At 42.6% G+C, this 16924-nt stretch overlaps 2 protein-coding genes across 2 annotated transcripts in view; both read left to right on the top strand.

The window, feature by feature from the left end:
• Positions 1-8356: 8356 nt before the first annotated feature.
• laynb (layilin b) lies at positions 8357-14768 on the top strand. Its single transcript, XM_055879424.1, has 7 exons — positions 8357-8766; positions 9613-9910; positions 10747-10904; positions 11460-11504; positions 12059-12145; positions 12733-12847; positions 13175-14768. The coding sequence occupies exons 1-7, from the start codon at positions 8691-8693 to the stop codon at positions 13503-13505; spliced, it is 1110 nt and encodes a 369-aa protein (XP_055735399.1). The 5' UTR covers positions 8357-8690; the 3' UTR covers positions 13506-14768.
• Positions 14769-15941: 1173 nt separating this feature from the next.
• Positions 15942-16924, top strand: part of sik2b (salt-inducible kinase 2b) — a 58920-nt gene continuing 57937 nt past the window's right edge. The window contains exon 1 of the mRNA XM_055879421.1: positions 15942-16389. Coding sequence (XP_055735396.1) covers positions 16252-16389 — 138 coding nt within the window. The 5' untranslated portion in view covers positions 15942-16251. The remainder of the gene's footprint in view (positions 16390-16924) is intronic.

Here is a 16924-nt window from a genome sequence, read left to right as displayed (position 1 = left end):
AGGTGAATCCAGGTGAAGGCTATGACCCCTTATTGATGTCACTTGTTAAATCCACTTCAGTCAGTGTAGATAAAGGGGGAGGAGACAGGTTAAATACGTTTTTTTAAGCCTTGAGACAATTGAGACGTGGATTGTGTATGTGTGCCATTCAGAGGGTGAATGGGCAAAACCAAGTATTGAAGTGCTTTTGAACGGGGTATGTCAGTAGCTGCCAGGCGCACCGGTTTGAGTGTGACAAGAACTGCAACGCTGCTGGGGTATTCACACTCAACAGTTTCCCTTGTGTGTCAAGAATGGTCCACCGCCCAAAGGACATCTAGCCAACTTGGCACAGCGGTTCCTCTTATTATTTGGAAATACCTGCAAATTCAAATATGATGATTAAAAATTACCAAGATGCAGTCCCAAATCACAGACTTGTATCAGCTTTTAGAAAGACCATATTTAACATTATATAACATACATTTCCCTGTCAACAAATCAACTGATGCCTTGAAGTAAAAAAGTACTATTCCATTCCTGAGTTACACCAGAGGTGGACCCCCTCACAGAGAGACAGTGCATGCCTTTGCATGTCTTGAGTAACACTACCCTGGCCTCACTCAGGTTACGACCCTCTCATGGGGCCAAAACTAATAAATAAACTAATAAAGGGACATGATCGAGCGTTACATTCCAGGAAGACGAGTAGTGAAACTCTGGCCCAGAGCCAGCCAGACAGCACAAAAGTGCCTCACATAAAATGACTGTGTTGTGGTACACATCCCGTCTTGTCTGAGCTCTTCATTTGCTCCCAGAAGACATGTGTTGCAGGGTTTACCATCTGCTGATGACTTATTGAGACAGCACGAAGAGAGGCGATGAGTCTCGGTCTTGTGGCTGACTTGTGGCTGACTTCTGTGTATGCTGGGCCAAATAGGATAGTATTTTCTATTTAGATGTAAATATTTGGCATAAATTCCCCTCCAGTTATTGATAAGTACATATGTGTCACGCCCCCTAGTCATGTGACTAGGGTGGGAAATCTATGTTTATATTTCTTTGTTGGCCGAGGATGGTTCCCAATCAGAGGCAGCTGTCTATCGTTGTCTCTGATTGGGGATCATACTTAGGCAGCCCTTTTTCCCACCATCAGTTGTGGGATCTTGTCTTTTGTGTTGCATGTGTTGCACTCCTAGCTTTACGTTCGTTGAGTTGTTTATTGTTTTTGGTGGAACATTTAAGAATGAAAGAAAATGTACGCCTACCACGCTGCACCTTGGTCTTCATTTAACAACGGACGTAACAACATGATTCTAGAACCAACAAGTCATAAAAAAATCTTGTGAATGTCCATGACTAGACTACATGGAAATGTATCTGAAAATAACTGTATTTATTTATTTTTCACAGTCTTGTCCCATCGCTGCAACTCCCATACAGACTCAGGAGAGGTGAAGGTCGAGAGTCATGCGTCCTCCTAAACACGACCACGCCAAGCCACACTGCTTCTTAACCCGGAAGCCTGCCACACCAATGTGTCGGAGGAAACACCGTACAGCTGGCTAAGTTAGCATGCATGCGCCCGGCCCGCCACAAGGAGTCGCTAGATCGTGATTGGACAACAACATCCCAGCCAGCCAAACCCTCCCCTATCCTTGACGATGCTGGGTCAATTGTGCGCCGCCTCATGGGTCTCCCGGTCACGGCCGGCTGCGGCACAGCCCGAGATCGAACTTGGGTCTGTAGTGACACCTCTAGCACTGCGATGCAGTGCCTTAGACTGCTGCGCCACTCGGAAGGACCGTATTATTTTTGTAAAAATAAAAACAAAGTAGACTGTTTGGAGATAATAGGTTTTCCATTGGCGCAGCGGTCTAAGGCACTGCATCTCAGTGCTAGAGGCATCACTACATACCCTGGTTCGATTCCAGGCTGTATCACAACCGGCCGTGATTGGTAGTCCCATAGATCGGCGCGCAATTCGCCCAGCACTGTCCGGGTTAGGTTTGGCCGGTTTAGGCCGTCATTGTAAATAAGAATTTGTTCTTAACTGACTTGACAAGTTAAATAAAGGTTAAACAAAAACGAAATAAAAATTCCAGGACACCGACAATGCTATTTATGGTATATGAGAAAATGTATGCTACATCTTCATTCATAGAAGATTGTATTTGTTCTTTCCTGATTTGGCTTGGGCATAATCTGTCATTGACAATATTGCAAAAATAATGTTCTGACTACATTAGGCTATATGTAACTAATATTATTAGTTGAGAGATGATAGTTATATTTGCTGCATGGAATGTGTATTATACTGTTATTGATTACTCTATTTTAAGCCTTTTAAAGCCTCTACATTCTTCTTCGTATTCTTCAATAGGCCTATGCATCATTTTTCTAGAGAAAAGGGAAATTAGTGGAAGTGCCTGAAAAACAAATGAGAAAGGACAGGGACAGGAAATATGGTGTTGAAAAAACAGCTCTTCCCTTTCCTCCTTTCTGGCTTCCTGTCAGTGGCCAATGCTTTGCACACTCCTCTGAGCCCATGAACTCACTGCGATCAACTCTCCTCACAAGCAATCCGATCCTAGATCAGCACTCCTACTCTAAGACCAGTGGAGGCATAGAAACCATGTGTTTGATACCATTCCGCTCCAGCCATTACGACGAGCCCGTCTCTCCAATTAAGGTGCGATCAACCTCCTGTGTCTAGGACGCTTTATGAACGCAGGCCCTGGACTTTTCCATTTCTGATAGTTACAGTCGAAAACAATAACTGAAAACTGTTCACTATAGGGGTAATTAAGGTTTCCAGGTTTAACATACCTGGCAACCCTTTGCTGTTTGTTTCCAAGTTAGCCAACCCCTTCGCATTTGGCCTAGGCCACAGCATATAACCAACTGTGTTATTATGGTAGAGTCTGAAGTGACTGATGTTGCTTTTCTGAGACTACCAGATTAGCATCAACACTCAATCCTATCTCAGATCTGCTCTGGCATAAACAGGCTTTTTTACTGACTGACAATGTGTAAGTTATGTGGATACAGATTTCAGGGTCATTGCTATCTGGTAATCAAATAAAATAAAATGCTATTGGTCACATACAGTGGGGCAAAAAAGTATTTAGTCACCCATCAATTGTGCAAGTTCTCCCACTTAAAAAGATGAGAGAGGCCTGTAATTTTCATCATAGGTACACTTCAACTATGACAGACAAAATGAGAAAAAATAATCCAGAAAATCACATTGTAGGATTTTTAATTAATTTATTTGCAAATTATGGTGGAAAATAAGTATTTGGTCAATAACAAAAGTTTATCTCAATAATATGTTATATACCCTTTGTTGGCAATGACAGAGGTCAAACATCCGCAACACGGACTTTCAACTCCCTCCAAAGATTTTCTATGGGGTTGAGATCTGGAGACTGGCTAGGCCACTCCAGGACCTTGAAATGCTTCTTACGAAGCCACTCCTTCGTTGCCCGGGCAGTGTGTTTGGGATCATTGTCATGCTGAAAGACCCAGCCACGTTTCATCTTCAATGCCCTTGCTGATGGAAGGAGGTTTTCACTCAAAATCTCACGATACATGGCCCCATTCATTCTGTCCTTTACACGGATTAGTCGTCCTGGTCCCTTTGCAGAAAAACAGCCCCAAAGCATGATGTTTCCACCCCCATGCTTCACAGTAGGTATGGTGTTCTTTGGATGCAACTCAGCATTCTTTGTCCTCCAAACACGACGAGTTGAGTTTTTACCAAAAAAGTTCTATTTTGGTTTCATCTGACCATATGACATTCTCCCAAACTTCTTCTGGATCATCCAAATGCTCTCTAGCAAACATCAGACGGGCCTGGACATGTACTGGCTTAAGCAGGGGGACACGTCTGGCACTGCAGGATTTGAGTCCCTGGCGGCGTAGTGTGTTACTGATGGTAGGCTTTGTTACTTTGGTCCCAGCTCTCTGCAGGTCATTCACTAGGTCCCCCCGTGTGGTTCTGGGATTTTTGCTCACCGTTCTTGTGATAATTTTGACCCCACGGGGTGAGATCTTGCGTGGAGCCCCAGATCGAGGGAGATTATCAGTGGTCTTGTATGTCTTCCATTTCCTAATAATTGCTCCCACAGTTGATTTCTTCAAACCAAGCTTCTTACCTATTGCAGATTCAGTCTTCCCAGCCTGGTGCAGGTCTACAATTTTGTTTCTGGTGTCCTTTGACAGCTCTTTGGTCTTGGCCATAGTGGAGTTTGGAGTGTGACTGTTTGAGGTTGTGGACAGGTGTCTTTTATACTGATAACAAGTTCAAACAGGTGCCATTAATACAGGTAACGAGTGGAGGACAGAGGAGCCTCTTAAAAAAGAAGTTACAGGTCTGTGAGAGCCAGAAATCTTGCTTGTTTGTAGGTGACCAAATACTTATTTTCCACCATCATTTGCAAATAAATTCATAAAAAATCCTACAATGTGATTTTCTGGACTTTTTTTTCTAATTTTGTCTGTCATAGTTGAAGTGTACCTATGATGAAAATTACAGGCCTCTCTAGTCTTTTTTAAGTGGGAGAACTTGCACAATTGGTGGCTGACTAAATACTTTTTTGCCCCACTGTACACATGGTTAGCTGACGAGTTTCAGAAGAAAGAGTCTTTGTTTCTGGCAATTTTGAGCCTGTAATTCCTCTTGTCCAGATGGGATAGAGCAGTGTGCAGTGTGATGGCGATTGCATCGTCTGTGGACCTGTTGGGGCGGTATGCAAACTGAAGTGGGTCTAGGGTGGCAGGTAAGGTGGAGATGATATGATCCTTGACTAGTCTCTCAATGCACTTCATGATGACAGAAGTGAGTGCCACACGGCGATAGTCAATTAGGTCAGTTATCTCTGCCTTCTTGGGTTCAGGAAAAATGGTGGCCATCTTGAAGCATGTGGGGACAGCAGACTGGGATAGAGAGCGATTTGAATATGTCCGTAAACACACCAGCCAGCTGGTCAAATCAAATCAAATCAAATGTATTGGTCACATACACATGGTTAGCAGATGTTAATGCGAGTGTAGGGAAATGCTTGCGCTTCTTGTTCCGACCATGCAGTAATATCTAACAAGTAATCTAACAATTTCACAACAACTACCTTATACACATGTAACAGTATAACTTTAGACCGTCCCCTCGCCCCGACACGGGCGCAAACCAGGGACCCTCTGCACACATCAACAACAGTCACCCACGAAGCGTCGTTACCCATCGCTCCACAAAAGCCACGGCCCTTGCAGAGCAAGGGGAACCACTACTTCTAGGTTTCAGAGCAAGTGACGTAACCGACTGAAAGGCTGCTAACGCACACCACCGCTAACTAGCTAGCCATTTCACATCCGTTACACACACAAGTGTAAAGGAATGATCAAGAATATGTACATATAAATATATGGAAGCGATGGCCGAACGGCATAGGCAAGATGCAGTAGATGGTATAGAGTACAGTATATACATATGAGATGAGTAATGGAGGTTATGTAAACATTATATAAAGGGGCATTGTTTAAAGTGACTAGTGATACATTTATTACATCCAATTTTGTATTAATAAAGTGGCTAGAGATTTGAGTCAGTATGTTGGCAGCAGCCACTCAATGTTAGTGATGGCTGTTTAACAGTCTGATGTTCTTGAGATAGAAGTTGTTTTTCAGTCTCTCGGTCCCAGCTTTGATGCACCTGTACTGACCTCGCCTTCTGGATGATAGCGGGGTGAACAGGCAGTGGCTTGGGTGGTTGATGTCCTTGATGATCTTTTTGTCCTTCCTGTGACATCGGCTGGTGTAAGTGTCTTGGAGGGCAGGTAGTTTGCCCCCGGTGATGCGTTGTGCAGACCTCACTACCCTCTGGAGAGCCTTGCGGTTGTGGGCGGAGCAGTTGCCGTACCAGGCGGTGATACAGCCCGACAGGATGCTCTCGATTGTGCATCTGTGAGTGTTTTTGGTGACAAGCCAAATTTCTTCAGCCTCCTGAGGTTGAAGAGGCGCTGTTGCGCCTTCTTCTCCACTCTGTCTGTGTGGGTGGACCATTTCAGTTTCATTTTTTTCCGTTATGTGTACGCAGAGGAACTTAAAACTTTCCACCTTCTCCACTACTGTCCCATCGATGTGGATAGGGGGGTGCTCCCTCTGCTGTTTCCTGAAGTCCACGATCATCTCCTTTGTTTGTGTTGTTGAAGTTGAGTGTGAGGTTGTTTTCCTGACACCACACTCCAAGGGCCCTCACCTCCTCCCTGTAGGCCGTCTCGTCGTTGTTGCACGTGCTCTGAGGATGCGGATAAGGATACCTTCTGGGCCAGCAACCTTGCAAGGGTTAACACGTTTAACTGTCTTACTCACGTCGGCCACAGAGAAGGAGGGGGGGTTGCAGTCCTTGTTAGCGGGCTGCGACGGTGACACTGTATTATCCTTAAAGCGGGCAAAGAAGGTGTTTAGTTTGTCTGGAAGCGAGACATCGGTGTCCGTAATGTGGCTGGTTTTCGTTTTTGTAGTTCGTGATTTCCTGTAGACCCTGCCACATATGTGTCTGAGCCATTGAATTGCGACTCCACTTTGTCCCTATACCGACATTTTGCTTGGTTGATTGCCTTGCGGAGGGAATAACTACACTGTTTTTATTCGGCCATATTCCCAGTCCTCTTTCCATGGTTAAATGCGGTGGTTCGCGCTTTCAGTTTTGCGTGAATTCCGCCATCCATCTACGGTTTCTGGTTAGGGTAGGTTTTAATAGTCACAGTGGGTACAACATCTCCAATGCACTTCCTTATAAACTCACTCACACAGTCAGCGTATAGATCGATGTTATTCTCTGAGGCTGCCCGGAACATTTCCCAGTCCGCGTGATCAAAGCAATCTTGAAGTGTGGATTGCGATTGGTCAGACCATCGTCGAATGGTTCTAGTCACGGGTATATCCTGTTTGAGTTTCTGCCTATAGAACGGTAATGGAAAGATGGAGTCGTGGTCGGATTTGCTGAAAGGAGGGCGAGGGAGGGCCTTGTTGCATAGCGGAAGTTAGAGTAGCAGTGATCGAGTGTATTGCCCGCGCGAGTGCTGCAATCAATATGCTGATAGAATTTAGTTAGCCTTGTTCTCAAATTTGCTTTGTTAAAATCCCCAGCTACAATAAATGCAGCCTCAGGATATATGGTTTCCAGTTTACATGGAATCCAATGAAGTTATTGAGGGCCGTCGTGGTGTTTGCTTGAGGGGTTATATACACAGCTGTGACGATAACTGACGAGAATTGTCTTGGGGGATAATATGGCCTGCATTTGATTGTAAGGAATTCTAGGTCGGATGAGCAGAAGGACTTGAATTCCTGTATGTTGAATATGATTGCCCCATGAGTCGTTAATCATGAAGCATACACCCCCGCCCTTCTTCTTCCCAGAGAGGTGTTTATCTCTGTCGGCACGACGCTTGAAGAAGCCCGGTGGCTGAATCGACTCCGACAACATATCCCGAGAGAGCCATGTTTCTGTGAAACAGAGAATGTTACAATCTCTGATGTCTCTTTGGAAGGCAACCCATTTCGTCTACCCTTGTTGTCAAGAGACTGGACATTGGCGAGTAGTATACTCGGAAGCGATGGGTGGTGTGCACGCCTACGGAGCCTGACCAGGAGGCCGCTCCGTCTGCCTCTTCTGTGGCGACGTTGTTTTGGCTCAGCGAGGTGGGGATCTCCCGGGTGGGGATCCGAACAAAGGATCCGCTTCAGGAAAGTCGTATTTCAGGTCGTAATGTAGGAAACTTGACATTGTTTTCTGGGCTAACAATGTAAGAAATAATACTTTTTAAAAAACAAAATACTGCATAGTTTTCAAAGGACTCAAAGCGAGGCGACCATCTCTGTCAGCGCCATCTTGCAGTCGGTAATCACAAAACAACCTCACAAAAAAACATCTTGTATTGTCTGGAGTTTGCTGCCTGGAACACAGTCTCACCAAAGTGTTCTATGTTGTAGCCTCATTACTGGCTAAATTAACACCTACCACCCGGCCCTAGAATTTCCTAATTTCCTCAAGTGAAAGAACACAATCTTCTCCCCAGGCTAATACTTGACCTTTACATAATTAATTCCCAATTTTTCTCTCAAGTGTTTTATTTCTTATTTCCAGCCCTGGTTGTCAAATCTTTCCCCCGGCACACAGTAGATCTAGGTTATAATAGTAGGAACATTTGTATATGAATGTTTGATATTCAATGAAAGTGGTGTGTGTGTGTGTGTGTGTGTGCGCGCGCGTGCCTGTGCGTGTATGAAATAGACTTTTGCTAAACCGTTGTACAATCCCATGTACATTTCTCGTGCTCAGTATAGCATATCACTCAAAGACATCTATTCAGTCTCTCTTCCATTCTTATCAAATAAATGTGACTTTGATTAGATTATTGTGTGGGTGCAGCATGGAGTAGCCTAATTTCATTATGCCTATGAGTGGAAAAAAACATAGCAAGGTATGACAAGCATTCCTCCTTTAAACTTTTATCTTCGACGGATTTACTCAAAATAATGAGCCATTCGCAGTGAGAGGGGTTTAAAAACGCTTTACCGGATCCTGCAACAATACTTCGACCTAATTCTGATTGGACCATATACGACGTTTCCCCTCTCTCTGGCTTTGACGGACGGTTACGAATTTTCTCGAATTTACACGAAAGTTTACTGAAGATGAAGAAATGGATTTTGTTAAACTGCTCGGGACCGTTCTCGCCGTTTTCTGCCACCTAGGATTCACCCAATTTGAACACAATGGTGAGTGTTGACAGGGAAACAATGTCAAACTTATCAAAGCCCGTTGTCAAAAGGTAACTGTATGATTAACCAAAGGTTATCTAATGCATTGCAATATTGCGCTTTTTTTGATCGTGCGAAAAAAATCTTATTATGTAGTACCCAACGAAAGAAGAACGATTTTGGATCGTTAAAATGTTTAAATAGAAACTTCAAATGTCACCCAAAATCGAGTGTTTTTGTAAGCTAGATGGCAAAAACAGTCACTGCAATATTTCTCTTCAATAGGCCTAGACATTGCCCAAGAGCAGACTTTTTGTTTTGGTTTGTGTGTTGGGAACCTATGATTCGTTTTGAGATGGGCCATTATGCTCAGAAGTAGGCTACAGATTTAGAAGACCAATGTGGTATGTAATAGCCTGAAGGTGGTGCAAAAATCAAGGTGGGCCATATTACTTTACAGCTTATTCACTGTGGTTTGCAACATTATTAATAAAGGCCCTAATAAAGAAAATAAGACAGGGAAAATAAATAAATAAATAATAACATACAGCCTATTCATAGTGCTACATGCAAGCACTTATGAAAAACAATACAACGTTTCTTAAGCTTATGGCAATAGGTCTACATAAAATCAAGAGATCTTGCACATAGGCCCATTATCATGTAATCCATGTAGGCTAATACATGTGCCTTATGTCCTCACAGTTTACATAACAACTTGCAATGTTAATTCCACTGAATTACCATTCTGATTTGACGTTATTTATTACCCATGTTTAGATTTGCAATTTTCCAATTGAATTTGCAATTTGATTTGGCATTCTTGATTTGCAATTTCTTGTTTTCCAATGCGATGCACTGTAGGCCAGAGGATCTGCCGGCGTGGCACAGAGCGACCCTGCTACAGGATCAACTACTTCCAGGACCCACGGCGGAGGATGACCTTCGATGATGCCAGGAAAGCCTGCAGGACGGATGGGGCAGAGCTCCTCAGTATTGAGACTGACAATGAGCAGCGTCTGGTCGAGAGGTTCATCCAGCAGTTGCAGACCACTGATGGGGACTTCTGGATCGGGTTGCACAGAAGCCCACGCCACTGGGTGACTACCATAGGATGCCCTTCGCAGTACTACTGGCTGGATGGCAGCAAGGCCAGATTCAGGTGTTCTTGTGTTTTACTTTGGTTTCAAGTCTAGGAGATCCCTGTAGCAAAAAGTCTTGGAGATCCCTGCAGCTGTTGGCATGCACACCACAGGAAAATACAGGGCCATAGAGATGCCTCACATGACTCACAGTAATCTGAGAGTCATCCAAGAGCATCAGGGATTAACATATGTTGGTGTCTACATGCTTTGAGGGTCATTGCTATTTTATCGGTACAATTTGTATTATCATAAATGTTGTGGTATTGGCAGTGTTAGGAAAGCTACTCTGAAATATAGTTGACCAAGCTACCAATTACTTCACACTGAAAGAAGTTAATCTACACTAAAGGTACCCTCAAAAAATATAATTGACTTAACTAAAGTTACTTTGAAAAAGTAGTTCACTTCCTCCAAACTACTTCATGAAGAATTATCACATGTAAATCTGAAATGTCATAGACGAGAAGTTGCAAGAACACATCACCGTTGTCAGATGTTAACAGAATGTGTCATTTACCCTATTAATCACAAAATAAAATGCTTCCAGGGAGAATTAGGCAGGTCTGAGGCCGAAGAAAGGATTGCAAAAAGAGTATTGTGTAGTTCCAGTAGTTAGCTACACCACTACATGGCAAAAGTGATTAACTACTGAAAACACTACCTTGATTTGAATTTAGTTCAACTACCACCAAGCTACTGCAAAATGTAGTTCAATTACTAGTTGAACTACATAGTTCACTACTCCCCAACACTGGGTATCAGTAGGATGAGAGTCCATTTTCAGAGGCATGCTGTTGACTATCAGAGGATCTCTGATAAAGTTGTTGACCTATGGAAAACACGCTTGTTGCAGAAACTGGCATTGGGACGAGCCATCGTGTGGCAACGAGATGTGTGTGGTGCTGTACCACCAGCCCTCTGCCCCCCCCGACGAAGGGGGGCGCTTCATGTTCCAGTGGAACGATGACAACTGCAACACCAGGAACAATTTTGTCTGCAAGTACTCCGAAGGTGAACTGTACCCTGGACACGTTCTGAGTAGAGAAACGCGTTGTGGAACATTGCAGATAGAATTGTTATGAGTAGAGTTGACATGATTTGTTATTCTACATGTCAGAGAGTTATGTTTGTTTCACATCATGTTTTTCTATCTGAACGTTCCACAACATTGTGCCCTGCTGAACATGGCCCGGTGTCCTTGTTAGTGTCCATATTTAGACATGAACAGGTTAAAAGGGTTGTATTCAAAGGACAGCAAATGTAAAGAAAGGGACCTAAACAGGGAGGGACTACCTGGATTTGTCCAATTAGATTCTCTCGTTTTTGTTGACAATTTTTGTTGTTGTTACGGAATGCAACAGTGTGCACTAACGAATTCGGCAATGTTACATTACATTTATCCTATCTCAATCCTGTAGTTTATTTCCGCTGAAGGAGATCATATTGTATGGTATGATTTTTATTGAATACCAGTTGATCAACAAGGAACCATAGAAAATATAATTCACAGTCAATATAGTCCATATTCTTTTGCAGCTGACGATTGTCTCTTTCTCTCTCTTACAGAAAAGTTACCAGTGTTTACTGTGGTGTGGAATTCATTATACACAGGTAAACCCACCCCTGCAACTAACATTTAGATTTTTTTAAGGTCAAATATGTGAACCCTTGAGATGAGTGATTTGTTGATACTGAGATCAACAGCTTGGACATTGTTATGACATCACCATTCTCAATCTCCGAAGTGTCTATGTATAGGATGACATCTAGTGGTAAAGATTTATGAATCACAATATGATATAATAGGAGAGAATGTAATCGAACATAAAAACTTCATCAGTGTCATTGAATCAATCCTCTTACCAGATAATAGAGGCTATGCATGACAAATACAGTAGGCTATAGTACAGTTACATATTACCAGTGAAGCTGCTTGAAATTGTTGCTCTGATTGAGTTTATTCCTAGAGAGTTTATTTGCGTATTAGTCATACTGTACTTGTTTACACATTGCTGCATCACACATGCTCAATCTTTCTTCTCTGGCGAAGACAAATGTTGCTTATTTTTGGTCTGCACATTTATTTGGGCAATATGACATTTTTGTATATCAATCCAATTTACAGTGTCTATATTTACAAGTTTTGCTCATGATCTATTTTCCAGTTTCCCCAATTATATCTTTAATACCAATCCTCCCGTCAGCTAAAGTGAGTGATGAGAAGACAAAACTAGGACTGTCTGAATCATCAGGTAAAAAATATGCACTCTTCATGTCTATCGAGTTTGATCCTTGGTTATGAAATATTGTACATTATAACCCATGTGGTTCGAGCCCTCAATGCTGATTTGGCTGACAGCCATGGTATATCAGACCGTATACCATGGGTAGGACAAAACATTTGTTTTTACTGCTCTAATTACATTGGTAACCAGTTTATAATAGCAATAAGGCACCTCTGGGGTTTGTGATATATGGCCAATATACCACGGCTAAGGGCTGTGTCCAGGCACTCCGCATTGCGTTTTGGGTAAGAACACCCCTTAGCCGTGGTATATGGGCCATATACCACACCCCTTCATGCCTTATTGCTTAATTGTGTCCCAAATACAATAAATGATCTCCTCATTTATGTTCAAAAGTTTCTTTCCTAAAGTATTCATAGTGAGGTGCCAACTTACTGTCATTAGCCTGGTCCCAGATCTGTGTGTTTGTGCTATCACGTCAGCTCCTTTTCATTGACAATGAGTGACAAGGAGTTGACATGATAGCGCAAACAGATCTGGAACCAGGCTATAATGCCATTGTCTTACCTCTGGTGTTTTTTTTCTCCCTGCAGTATCTCTTTCAGATAATGCCCTGTATGTCTCCTACATTCTATTTGCTACTATCCCTATTCTACTGCTGCTGCTTGTGGCTACAGGAGTCTTCTGCTATAAACGGGCTGCCAAAAGGTAATACTTGTTCGCTTCATTGAATAATAACAGGTAATAATACGTTTTTGTACGTTAGGCACCTGTCAAGGTCACCTAACATTATTTAAAAGTATGTAAAAAAGAATCTATAAGTAAAAAATGACACAGATAAGAGGGGCAAAACAGAGGAAGCTTGCAAGAGGGCTTGTGAAACATAATCAACATCAGACATCACAGAGCATAAGATAGCCTTCAGAGATGTTTTGTTTTGAGGTTTAAATGCCGTACTTGAAATAAGCAATGATGGAGGTGTTTGTGGCTCGCAACAAGCCGTCTGTAACTGATAGTGTAACTGTCTTTATTCAGGAGAAAGTCTCAAACGGACCGCTACCCTAAGCAAGAGCAATGGGGTACAATGTCCACTGCGGCTTGCAACATCCAAGGACCCTACGCCTACCGGGACATCACCAAGCTTCAACCAGCCGATCTGGAGAGCATGGCACCTGAATCAATCAAGAAGATGTCCTTCTGTGCCTCCTCTTTTGATTCCCATTGTGATGATTACGAGAATGTTTCAAACAAGGAGACAGTGACAGAGAGTGGCTTTGTGACCAATGATATCTATGAGGCCTGCCAAAACCAGGGTCGGCACTATCTCAACGAGACTGGATGGGTGGAGAATGAGATCTATGAGTAATGTTTCAGCCCTGCAGTGCCTCTCTCTTTACCACATGTCCACTGGGCCATCTGGGCATCTGACTCTTTTTGTCTCCATTCATCTTTCATATCTCCTGCTGGTGGGTTGTATGGCATCATGTGATGCGAGACAGGACGGACAGATCCTGGGTGGTATTATAAAGTGTTCGCTTTAGGGTACGCCCACTAACCGTACAAAGAGGCCTATGGTGTCACCCCCATTTGAGGTTTCCTGTGTGGAAGTTGATGTCAGGGAACAGGACAATATCTTCGTAAATTCGGATAACAGAAGTCTGACCCCACGATAACTCTGAGCCATGGCCACCTGCGAGAGATGATCCTCCCAGTGATGTTTACCAAAGCCTCCACTGCTATGACACCAGTGTGAGCTGGCTGGATAAAGTCATAATGTGCCTTTTCATGGCTACACCAAAGTCCTGGTTGAATAACAGAGTGTAGCATTTGTTTATTTGCCTATTCCTTTGTCTTCGTCTTATAATCTTGTATTTATCACAATGTTGTGAAGAAAATCAAGAAAATACATGTTTTTCTTCATGGTAGATTCAAGTGGGCCTGACTAGAGTGTTGTGGAAAAGTAGTCTAACGAGCTGAAGCTGAGTGTTCTTGGAGGATGTCGGACAGGAAATACCAGAAGCACATCTGGAACTTGCACATACAGGAAATCTAGCAGTGACAGCAGATGCTTTTGGGGTGCTGCGCTCAACAGTTTTTCATGTAAGGCTGTCACGATAGGTTAATTAACAAAACATGTACTGCTGGACCTGTAGGCCTATATTGGTAATATTTCAAATATCGCGCACCGCTCTGGTTACAAATAAATGTTTTTGTTTTTAGTTTTTTTATAATAATGTGCCTTTATTGTGTTTTTGTGTATAAAAAGAAAGAAAAATAGACAATTTATAAGCCGTAAAACCTTTGGTAAGATATAGCTTACTTTACTGTACTATTGCAAACAGTACTTACTTATGGTTTCCATATTGTTTGTTTGACCAGCAGATGGTGCTGTTTCATGTCATATTTTAACTGTCTTTCCATTGGTCTCTAACTCCAGCAGTTTCACAAAAATTCTATGTTGATTGCAAGATGTGCAATGGGTATGTTAAAAAAAGGATAATAATGTGCTAATATTCTGTCATATGATTGTATTATTCTCAAACCAATTGATTTGGCTTAATAACCTGTATCTAAAATGTATACTGAACAAAAATATACTGAACAAAAATATAAATGCAACATGCAACAACTTCAATTTCAACAATTTTACTGAGTTACAGTTCATACAGTATAAAGAAATCAGTCAATTGAAATAAATGTATTCGGCTCTAATCTATGGATTTCACATGACTGGGCAGGGGCGCAGTCATTTTCCCACAAAAGGGCTTTATTGCAGACATCAGCAGTCTGGGTGGCTGGTTTTAGACGATCCCACAGGTGAAGAAGCAGGATGTGGAGGTCCTGGGCTGGCATGGTTACACATGGTCTGCGGTTGTGAGGCCGGTTGGAAGTACTGCCAAATTCTCTAAAACGATGGAGGTGGCCAATGGTAGAGAAATTAAGATTCAGTTTTCTGGCAACAGCTCTGGTGGACTTTCCTGCAGTCAGCATGCCAATTGCATGCTCCCTCAAAACTTGAGACATCTGTGGCATTGTGTTGTGTGACAAAACTGCACATTTTAGAGTGGTCTTTTATTGTCCCCAGGACAAGGTGCACCTGTGTAATGATCATGCTGTTTAATCAGCTTCTTGATATGCCACACCTGTCAGGTGGTTGGATTATCTTGGCAAAGGAGAAATGCTCACTAACAGGGATGTAAACAAATTTGTGCACAAAATTTACGAAGAAAATACAGTTTTTGTGCATATGGAACAATTCTGGGATCTTTTATTTCAGCTCATGAAACACTTTTTTTGTTCAGTGTACAAACCTTGCAGAACACACACCATCCAGCATAATCCAAATTAATGTTTGCCGTATTTTACCACAGCCGTAAAGGGCAATTGCAACCAACAGAAGTTATAATAAAATGTATTAGTGGTTGCATCACTTGCATGCATCATTTGCTTTGTGCATAAGCATGTACACGTTACATAGTCAGAGCCCAGCTGAACACACACCTTCACACATCAAAACAACATGCATGCATGGATTAATGTGCTAGTATAAATGTACATAAATAATTCACCAGTCCAATCCCTGCACTTTGACTCAGAGTAACAAAAGCTTTTTCTGTGCACCTGCAGGTCAAACTTCAAAGTCAACCCTCCACTCAGGGCGGCGAGCAAACAGATATCAGAATAGCAATGTTACCGGTTGACGTAAGAGGTGGGTCCGGTTGGCTTGGAAACGAATTGGCACTGAAGCGTGGAACCGCTTCAGAGGCCCGCCCCCTGTACAAATACCCCCATGGCTCTGACGTCAATGTACGTCAACGAGAGAATATGATGCCTCCTGCAACTCAACTCATGTACTTTAGCTAATATAGGTAGCTAGCTGAAATATTATAGCTCTATTGTATTGGAGAACGTGGCGTGACAGCCGTAAATGTCTTCTGTCGTCTCCTTGGTCTGACGGGTCCTTAACGTTCAAACTGGCAGGCCGACCGAGAAATGTACTTCGTCTATTTTTAATAGACAACATTTTAGCGGGCGGTTTGTTTCCCCTTCAACATCTGTAGGCTCAAGTCGCGAGCCCCTAGGTCCTCACCCCAAACCCTATTTAATAAAGAATGGTCATGGCTGACAATCACCAAAAACAGATGGTCCGGGGTCCTGTCCGAGTGGGCTTCTACGATATCGAACGTACTCTAGGAAAGGGTAATTTCGCCGTTGTGAAGCTGGCAAGACATCGCATTACCAAGACCGAGGTGAGTGCTGAGAATTAGCTAGCTGGCTGGCTAGCATGCTAGTTAACGGTGAGCTAAGCGTGTGATTCTCTTGCAAAGGGCACTAACCTTGTCTTTTAACTAACACGCTAGTAGTTACTTGCCCCCTGCATTGCAGTTGTAAGTTAGCTAGTTATCTAAAGTTATATTTGCACATTTATTCTGTAGTTGTCTCATTCTGTTCACATTTGACATTGACATGTTTAGACCACTTCACACCTACTTAGTTTACTATGTTGCAAACAGTCTTTTTTTTGCAAAGATTTTGACCCGTACATGAATAAAGTTATAGACTAGTAACTTACAAACTATTATGTAACTTGATAATCAAAACTGTCTATGATAAGCAAAATTGGGTGTCACCCAGTTTTACATTTAGACAACGTTAGCCTAACTATGAAGCTGATTCATTCATGTGTGTTCATGCCATGAGATTCACATGATCCCATCACTTTGTAACCTCAATGTTGTGCAATACACTGCCTTTCTTTAACCATGGATCAATACCTTGCTTCAT

Source organism: Salvelinus fontinalis, chromosome 24, assembly GCF_029448725.1.
Source record: "Salvelinus fontinalis isolate EN_2023a chromosome 24, ASM2944872v1, whole genome shotgun sequence".
Taxonomy (NCBI): Eukaryota; Metazoa; Chordata; class Actinopteri; order Salmoniformes; family Salmonidae; genus Salvelinus; species Salvelinus fontinalis.
The sequence above is the reverse complement of the archived record's forward strand: the minus strand, read 5'-3'. Positions and strand labels throughout refer to the sequence as shown.

Excerpts from the sequence above, each read along its gene's own strand:
- laynb (XM_055879424.1), top strand. The coding sequence starts at position 8,691 with ATGGATTTTGTTAAACTGCTCGGGACCGTTCTCGCCGTTTTCTGCCAC. Across the intron at positions 8,767-9,612 it reads CACCCAATTTGAACACAATG|GCCAGAGGATCTGCCGGCGT; the intron begins GTGAGTGTTGAC and ends GATGCACTGTAG. Across the intron at positions 12,848-13,174 it reads TATAAACGGGCTGCCAAAAG|GAGAAAGTCTCAAACGGACC; the intron begins GTAATACTTGTT and ends GTCTTTATTCAG.